The sequence below is a fragment of the Dipodomys spectabilis genome, unplaced genomic scaffold (assembly GCF_019054845.1).
Source record: "Dipodomys spectabilis isolate Male_0828 unplaced genomic scaffold, ASM1905484v1 ptg000194l, whole genome shotgun sequence".
Taxonomy (NCBI): Eukaryota; Metazoa; Chordata; class Mammalia; order Rodentia; family Heteromyidae; genus Dipodomys; species Dipodomys spectabilis.
In genome coordinates, this window is record NW_024870871.1 from 471,631 (window position 1) to 481,287 (window position 9,657).

At 39.6% G+C, this 9,657-nt stretch overlaps 1 protein-coding gene across 1 annotated transcript; it reads right to left on the reverse strand.

The window, feature by feature from the left end:
- Positions 1–5,712: 5,712 nt before the first annotated feature.
- On the reverse strand, positions 5,713–6,846 carry LOC122121717 (actin-related protein T1-like). Its single transcript, XM_042695862.1, has one exon. The coding sequence runs from the start codon at positions 6,844–6,846 to the stop codon at positions 5,713–5,715; it is 1,134 nt and encodes a 377-aa protein (XP_042551796.1).
- Positions 6,847–9,657: the final 2,811 nt, after the last annotated feature.

The window sequence follows — 9,657 nt, forward strand, 5'->3', positions numbered from 1 at the left end:
AAGACTACCTTAAAATGTTTCAGATATACATAATCACTATACTGTGATTGAACTAGTGGCTATTCACATTACATTGCACAAAGAACTTCAGGATATTTAGTCCATTTCAGAAGTAGGTGAATTGCTGACTATAGTAGCTCATGGCTATAATTCCAGCAACTTAAGAGTCAGAGTTTTCTAAGACCATAGTTTAAGATTAACCATGGCAAAAAAATAGTGAGATGTCCCCATTTCAACCAACAAGGTAGGCATGATGATATGTGCCTCTGATCCCAGCTTTATTGAGGCTTTATTTATAGGAGGATTAGGGTCTAAAACCAGCCTGGGCAAAAAGATGATACACAACCTCAAAAACCAAGTAAAAAGATAGAGACAAGGCTCAAGTGGTAAAGTATCTGCCTAGTAAGTACATAATCTTGAGTTCAAATCCTAGTACTACCAAAATTTTAAAAAGAGGCAACAAATATCACTTATGGAAACAAAGATGCTCTGAGGTCATCTCAAGAATCAGTAAGACCACACCCACATAGCAGGTTCGAAGACGTTTGTCTGAGAAGAAAGCTCTCTGCAGAGGGCTGCCTAGGGAATTGTTTCCCTTGGATTCATTTCTCCATATTCATACAACCAGGAATTCAGATTGAGCATACCTTAGTAGTACAGTTCCCATCACTGACAGATCTAGGCATTGTCATGTGATGTTGCTTTTGAGGCTTATATTGAGGTAAAAGTTCAGGAAGACTTCTGCCAAGGTTTCAAAGGAAATCCTCAAGACTAGGCAGTGAGTGGCATAGTTGAAATCAAGTAAGCAAACCCTGAAAAATCAAGGCAAAGAATTGTGAGAATGAAGCCATAACTGAGATGGAGAACCCAGAAATTCAGAGTTGCTAAAAAAGAATGTGGAATGCTTTCCTAAAGAAGCCATAGTCAGAGTAGCCCAAGAGAATAGCTTTGTGAGTTACAGCAAGTAAGGTTATCAGGATATGACTTCCTAAGCCCCTAGAGACCCATATCAAACCATCATAGGTCCTAGATACCGAACACAGAGCTAAAGGATTTAATATTTACCTTACTGGTTTCCAATACCTCCTCTGATGCCCCTATTTCTTCCATTTAGAATAGGAATATTTAACCCTATAATATACTACTGCATATTCATCATCATCATCATCATTATCATCATCATCATCATCACCGTTTAGAGCTTACCTCAAGTATTAGAGAAGGCTGAAACTATCAAGACAATGAGAACTCTTGGAGATGGACTGAATGCATTTTAAAGGCTTCATTTTATTTTTTATGTTCAATTATATTTTATATATAAATAATATTAAATTTAATAAAATAACAAAAAGGACAACAATAAATAGCAATTGGATATACTTGGACTGAATGCATTTTGTATAATAAAATGGACGGGAGCTTTTAGGGGATAAGGTGAAATATTATGGTTTAGGTCTTAAATGTTCCCCCATATCTCATGTGTTAACTCGATGCCTAGCTGATGGAACTATTCGGAAGGTAATGGAAAGTTTAAAAGGTGGGGCCTATTTGGAGGCAGTAGAGCATTGGAGGCATGCCCTTAAAGATTGTATAGGGTCCCTGTTCCCATCCTTTCTCTCTCTTTACTTCCTAGCTCAAATAAGACGAGCAGCTTTGATCCACCATTTATGTGTTCCATGCCAAGATATTCTACCTCACTACAGGCACAGAAACAATAGAATCAAGTGATGGTCAACTGAAACCTGTGCAATCATAAGCAAAAATAACTTTCTTTCTTTTAAATTTTCTTCCTCAAATATTTTGTCACAGATAGTTTGAGGAAAGATGATTCTAAAATAATTTGTTATAGTGGTAATGGAAAAAGTAATATAATGTATCCGGAAGAGCGATAAGGAAAGAGAGACAGAGAGAACAAGATAGAGGTAAATTATCTGCTAAAGCAAATTGTTTAATTCACCATTTCTTCCAGCAAGTAAAATTACTATTGATTTCCAATACTAGTTTGGTTTTAATTATTCTCCTAAATCTTTTTATATAAATAACCTTAGGTGAGCCTGGCACTGGTTGCTCACACTTATAATCCTAGCTACTCAGGAGGCTGAGATATGAGGATTGCCATTTGAATCACCTCAGGCAGGAAAGTCTATGAGACTCTCCAATTAAGCACAAAAAGTGAGAATTTGAACAGTGGCTCAAGTGGCAGAGAGCTACCCTTGGGCAAAAAAAGCTCAGGGACAGCACCCAGGCCCTGAGTTCAAGCCCCAGGACTGGTACAAATTTTTTTTTGTTTTAGAGACTTCAATGTCTACATGAATAAGCCACTCATTTGGTACTGTTACATTCATTCATCTGATCCCAGTACATCTCTCCACAAAGAATCAGCATTTAAAAATCAGAACTTTAAGTAGGGTAAATAAGAGAGACTGAAATAAAATATTTCCCTTCCAGACAATTTTCCTTTGTGCAGAATATCTCTTCCTGCATGACCCAAGGATAATTTTGCCAGTGACTTGCACAAGCATGAAATTCTATTTACTCTGCATTTATTTTTATATTACTTCATTCTATGGAGAAAGAGAAGTGTTAACCAATTACAGAGAAAGCTGACTCTGAATGCTCATTTCCCAACTGGCAATCAGGTTTTTAGGGCCACTTTCAACTGTGAATACATTTCATTGTCTTAGACAGGACCCTGAGCTTTGCTGTCACATACTATAATAAATTTTGACAATATCAGAATTGTAATAGTTGTACAATTTTCACTACACTGTTACATGAGCACTGTAACAAGAGCAATATCTTTTCAATGTGAAAATCCACAGCCCAAAAAGGAATTTCTCAACTGAAGAGTTAAACAATTGAATGACTGGCTCATTAGTCTTAATATTTTCATCAAACATACTATCTCTCACATAAATGAATTTAATTCCTTCCAAAATCTTAGCAGATAATGTTCATAGTAGGGAAGAACAATTAGCCAATTGATAAAGAAGGGTTCATTTGGCACTGTCATTGGAAAGAGAAATTATTTTTTAGTTTATTTAAGAATCTACCAACTTGGGGCTGGGAAGGTGGCTCAGTGGTAGAGCACTTGCCTTGCATGCCTGAGGCCCTGGGTTCGATTCCTCAGCACCACATAAGCAGAAAAGAAAAGCCGGAAGTGGGGCTGTGGCTCAAGTGGTAGAGCGCTAGCCTTGAGATGAAGAGCTGAGGAACAGAGCTCAGGCCCAGAGTTCAGGCCCCACGACCGGACCCCCAAAAAAAAAAAAAAAAAAAAAAAAAAGAATCTACCAACTTTATATAGTGATCAACCTTAGGCATTTCATTCATCTTGGAGCAACGCTGCTGTAGCAATCATCTGCCCAGCACAATATCTCTTTCCTTTTTTTCCTGTAATCAAATAACACTATGGAAAATCCACTCTATGGAGTTCAAATGAAACCAAGTCACATTCCCTCAAGACCAATTTGGATGTGATGTCTCCTACCTGTATTCCAAGACAGAAAAAAAAAACAGGGATCACTGTCAGAATGAAAGTGGAATCGCTTATGTCAACCATAACAAAGAATGTAGATAAAGTTGGAGGCTGAGATCTGAAGATCCTGGTTCAAAGCCAGCCTGGGCAAGAAAGTTAATGAGACTCTTATCTCCAATTAATAACCCCCAAACCAGAAGTAGAACTGCAGCTCAGAGGTAGAGTGCTAGTCCTGAGTAAAAAAAGGTCAGGAAGAGTCCCCAGACCCCACAACTGACAAAAATCAAACAACAAAAGTCGGAATGTTGTGAAGGAAAAGTTCTTATACCCCATTTTTCTTTTTTTTCTTCTTTTTTTTTATTGTGAAAATACTGTACAGAGGAGTTGTAATTACATGGGCAAGATAATGAGTACATTTCTTATCATGCATTGTTGCCTCCTCCTTTGTTTCCCCTTCCCATATCCCCCCTTCCCTCACCGCCCCCCCCCGCCGCCAAAGTTGTAAAATTCATTTTTCTTTTTTTTTTTTTTTTTTTTTCAGTATTTTCCTTCCATTTTTTTTTTTTTTAATTTTATTTTATTTTATTTGAGAACATACTGTACAGAGGGGTTACAATTACATGGGCAGGATAATGCATACATTTCTTACCAAGCATTGCATCCTCCTCCTTTGTTTACCCTTCACCTCCCTTCCCAGCCTCCCCCCTCCCTCCCACCCAATCATACCCCCCCTTCCCCCCCCCCCACCGACATTGTAAAGCTGGTTTTGACATGACATTTTGTACTTCTCATTGTTGCAACAGGTCCACCTGAATCCTTAAACGACTTGTTTGTCCCCGTCTCCTCCACATGTTATACTGACATCAAATATAGTGAAAGCAGGGGTTACACTGTGGGGGAGGGACACACAAAGCAACAAAGAAATAATCTTATAAATGCATTATTTACCATAGCTAAGACATGGAACCAACCCAGATGCCCCTCAGTAGATGAATGGATCAAGAAGATGTGGTATATATACACAATGGAATTCTATGCCTCCATTAGAAAGAATGACATTGCCCCATTTGTTAGGAAATGGAAAGGCTTGGAAAAAATTATATTAAGTGAAGTAAGCCAGGCCCAAAGAAACATAGGTCTCATGGTTTCCCTTATTTGCAATATCTAGTATAGGTATGAGTCAAGCGGAAAAAGTCAGATAATGTGATGTTAGGAAAACAAAACCTCAAATATGTATTTTAATGTTTTTGTAAAATTCATTTTTCGACATGACTTGTACATCTCAATGTTGCAATGGGTCCACCTGTATCCCTAAACGATTTGTTTTCTCCCTTCCCCTCCACAAATGATACCATCATCAAAATAGTGAAAGCATTTCCCCCCCCTCCTCCCCCCTCCTCCCCCAACTCCTCCCCCTCCTCCTCCCCCTCCTCCTCCCCCTCCTCCTCCCCCTCCTCCTCCCGCTCCTCCTCCTCCCCCCCTCCTTCCCCCCCTCCCCCCCTCCTCCCCCTCCTCCTCCTCCCCTCCTCCCTCCCCCCTCCCCCTCCCCCTCCTCCTTTTCCTCTTCTTACACTTTCCCCTCCTCTTCCCCTTCTTCCTCTCCCTCCTCCTCTATTCTTTCCTCTCTCTCCTTCCTCTTTCTCTCCTGCCTCACCCCCCTCCTCTCTCTACTCCTACTCTCCACACTCCTTTCCCTCTCCTCCCTTTCCCCCTCTCCCTTTCCTCCTCCTTCTACCTTGTTAGTACTAGTCTTTGTACTCCAGGATTTCTTGTTTGGAAATTCCTGTTCCTATTAAACTTGCTCATTTCATAATAAAGAGCTCTAGTGCATGAAAGACCAACACAATGAAAGTTTTGAGACATAAGGAAACAGTGTTATCACTTCATTCTGGGTATGCTACGTACTTTTCTCAGTGATCCTGTTCACTTTGCATAGTATCCACCTAGGACTAAAGGTCAGGCACCTGTTAACACCAACCATGCAAGTGGATACAACACATAGCCCAATATTTCAAGGAAAAACAAAATTAAAAGGTCCACAGTACAGAAATGATAGAAACACTTAAAGACATATACTAGAGACACATATTGGAGATTACTCAAGCTACAGAGAATGAACTGAAATTTTAGATGGGACAACATTTTTATTGAACCATCTTCTGAAACCCAAAGGATGGAGAGGAAGCCCTATCCCAATATTCCTGGCATTTTGAGCTGCTTCCTGTGTTCAGTGCTCTTCAAAAGCATTTTCTCTGAACAACAGACTTCCCAAACTCATGGAAATCTGAAGAAGTGACCCACATCTTCTTGAAATTGCTCATACATGTCATGACAGATGCACCAATCCATGCAGAGAAACATCTGTCAGGAGAAGCTGTGATCTTAATAGGGGTCCCTTGGGAAGCCAGCAATTCCAGTTCCATCATGAGCCTTTCTTCCAGGCCAGGGAATAGAGTGTTGCCTCCTGACAGCACAATCTCAGCAAAGAGGTTCTTTTGGATGTCGATGTCACACTTCTCAATGCTGTTACACACCATTTTTGAGAGTCCTGGATCATGGATGCCTAGTTGATCAGGTGTAAAAAGAACCTCAGGCAAGCGGCAGAGGCGGTCCCCAATGTGGATGACATTCCCATCTGGCAGTTTGTAGTGTCCCAGAACTTCTGGCTGTCTCTTGTGTGTTTCTTTCTCAGGCTCTACACTAACAAAACACACCTTCTCTTTCAATTCCTCCACCAAGGCCTTGTTGAATATGCAAGGGAAGGTATATCCTCCAGCAAGAAGGAGCCGAATGAGGTGCTCAGTTATATCCCTTCCTGCCATATAGAGCCTGGTGACAGCATGAGGCAGGAAGTGACCTTCAAAAACAGGGACAGTACAAGTGACCCCATCTCCACTCTCCACTACCAGGCCTGTGACACAGGCTGAGGCATAAAGTGCCCCCACTGCATGATTGAACAGGTACAATGCAGGAACATGGAATTTCTCAAACATGATTTCTGCAATCTTCTCTCTGGTGTCTCTTGGGTTCAGGGATGGTTCAATAATCAGCACTGGTTGTTCACTGGGTTTGACTCCTAGCTCCCACTCAAATAGATGGCTCCAGAGTTTCTCCATATCATCCCAAGTAGTTACTAAACCACGTTCAATGGGGTAATGTAAATATAAACTATCATACCTGTGCTGGGCTTCTTCTCCTACGAAGTACGTCTTGTGATTGGCTCTTGCTGAAGGTATGTTGAATTTAGGATGCCCTACAACAGAGCTGACGATATTACGAGGCCTAATCTCTCCTGAAAACCCTGCTTTACACAGTCCTGAACCATTATCAAAAATTACAGCTGGCATATCCAAAACATGTGGCTTAAACATGTTTGCCCCTGATCTTCCACACTTCAGCAAAACAAAGAACAATAGAACCAATTCGTGGGATAATAGGTACCTCTAGTAGTGTAAAAGCCACAGAATTCCAAAGTTCTTGTTGCCCAGATGAAGCTAGCAGGCTGTCCCCAGTCTACCAGAATATCTCTGACTTTACCCCATGAATGCTGTCACCTCTCTGGTGGCTCAGAGGCTACAGAGGCAATTTCAAAGATGTTTGCCAGGTATGTAACAATGTAGTCATGGTAACAGTTGTCCTCATTGATTCCCAGAGGGGTGGGACCTTTGAGCCACCAGAAGTCACTACATGGTGAGACAGGAAGCAGGTGAAGGCAAACCATGCCTACTACATAACTTTAAATAGCCTAAGATCCCAAAGTAGATACCTAATTTTAGAATCAACTGAAGATGCTTATCCCTGACAATAATCTCATTTCTTCCATTAAGGAATGTACAAATGAAATAATACCTGCTTTACACATAAACTTTCTGAATATTCACGTACACTTGTAATAACATATGTGTGTTATATGCAAATGTATAAAAATTAGTTTACTTCTCAATATAAGTAGAGGGAAAAATAATTGACAACATATACTAAGAAGGGAATTATGAAAAATGAAAATATCTATTAGGTACATGGAGGCAGAACAATCTCAGCCCCATAACTGACATGTAAAATACATAGGTGGTACAAGAGTGGTGTATAATCTCAGATTACATAATCAGCATAGCAATAAGTAGTCTAAGAACAAAAACAGAGCTTAGTTTCAGAACAAACTGAAGCTTCTTGTTCCAAAGAACTGCTATCTTTACTTGTTGAGCTGTCTGGGAGAAATGAAAATACACTTCTCTTCACTAAGGGAAAGAAATAGCATCAAACCTAGGTTTGGGTTTAGCAGGGATATCCATAATCCACTCAAAACATTTTCTTTGGTTTTCCTTTAAATTTATTTTCTTGTTTTTAACATTTTAATGAGATAAATTTCATATAACATAAAAAGTCACCTATTTATTTTCCACAGTTTTGGCATATTTTAATATACATTTTCATAATAAATGTCAATGTGAATATTTCTTCTTATATCACTGAACCCTTTTAATTAACACTGATTAACCAATCCTGTAAGCAGCAGAAGATATTTTGTTTCTTTAAATGTTAACTTTTCTCCATTTTTCATATATATAAAATAATAGAATATTCAGCCTTCTATCTCTTATATCACTTACTCTGCAAAATGCCTTTAAAATCCAAACATTGTTTGGTTATAATGTATTTGATTATCTGTATTTGATTGTCTGTTTTTAATGTATTTGATTATCTGTTATTTGATTATCAGTTGCTAAACATTTAATGTTTTTGCCTCTTGTTTAGCATCAAATGTGTTTCTAGAGACAATCTAGTGTATGCTTTGTGTATTAGGTATAGATTGTAGGCACTCACATTGCCCTGTGGCAGTGGGATAGGATTTAAGCATTTTTAAGGTCCAAGACTGGAACTCAGACTGGGACCTGCCACTTTGCATGCATTGGCTAGCACTCTACCATCTGAGCCATATCTCCAACCCCAATTAAACATTTTTGAGCACTGTAAAGTACTACTGAAGAATTTCTAATGCTAACTATGATCCTTTATTATGTGCATCTCTTTGAGTATTTATTTCCTTTTAAGTGTACTGACATGGTAGGGTGTGGGGAAATTTGACTCCTTCTCTAATCTCTTAGGGCCCTAGCTGTCCTGACTGAAGGGCTATCATCCACCTTGCCAGCTAGGATGCCCTCATGCCAGCACCAGTAATTTCAGCACTCCAAGGACATACTCAGGAACCAACACTCTGAAGCATAGCTCTGTCTTCTGAAGGTATTGTCTCAGCAAATAGCTTGTACTGAATGTTTTGCCATTAAAAAATCTCAAGGAACCCCAAATGATGCTGCGATGGAGTACTTTCTCTAGTGACCCAACAAATACTTATAACTGGTATAAAACACAGAACTTTATTTGTATAAAGGACTGCTGTGATTGGTCCTTCATTTGAATAAAGGATTCTGCAGTTGTTACACTTGTTAATCTTCCCCATTTGGGCTATTTAAGCACACTGCATCAGTCATTTGGTAATGGAAGACACTCTCCTGTGTCATCCCCTGGTAGGGCAATATGAGATCCCAATAAAGACTTTCTCTGGAGTTTTCATATTTTCCTTTGCTGAGATGGTAGCTCAAAGAAAAAAAGAGAAGTAGTGATGCAAGAGAAGCAGTCAGAAAAGAGTTATGATACTTCAGGCCTCAACCTGAATCCAAGGCCTGAACCACATATTTCTTCCTGAGTTGTTAACAGTCCCAGTCTGGAACTGGAGGCACAAACTCTGGACCTCTACCCTTTCAAGGGTCTCAGCAAAACCCTCAGACCTACACCCAAGGTTGCCACTTCGTCTGTTAGAAGTTGAAAACAGCAGATTGCTAATAGGCACTTTTCTGTGTCTCCTTGAAGCAACAGGAGGTACAGAGCTTAAGGATGGAAAGCTCAGGATGATGTAGGCATGGCTCAGTTAGTAGAGCACTAGCCAATAAATAAAAGTGTCTGTACCAAGTTTGAGTTCTGGTCTTGGACTGAAAAAAAAAAGATAGCTGAAAGCTCAGCTTATGTGAGGATAACAGGCAAAAAAGTATAAGCAGACAGAGACTAGTAAAAATACAAGTACTAAATCTTAAACCTGAAAAAGAATATACGAATATACACAAATAGAATATACGAGAGAAATCACCCACTGTGGTGGCAACCAGTGCCATAGCCATAGCAATAAG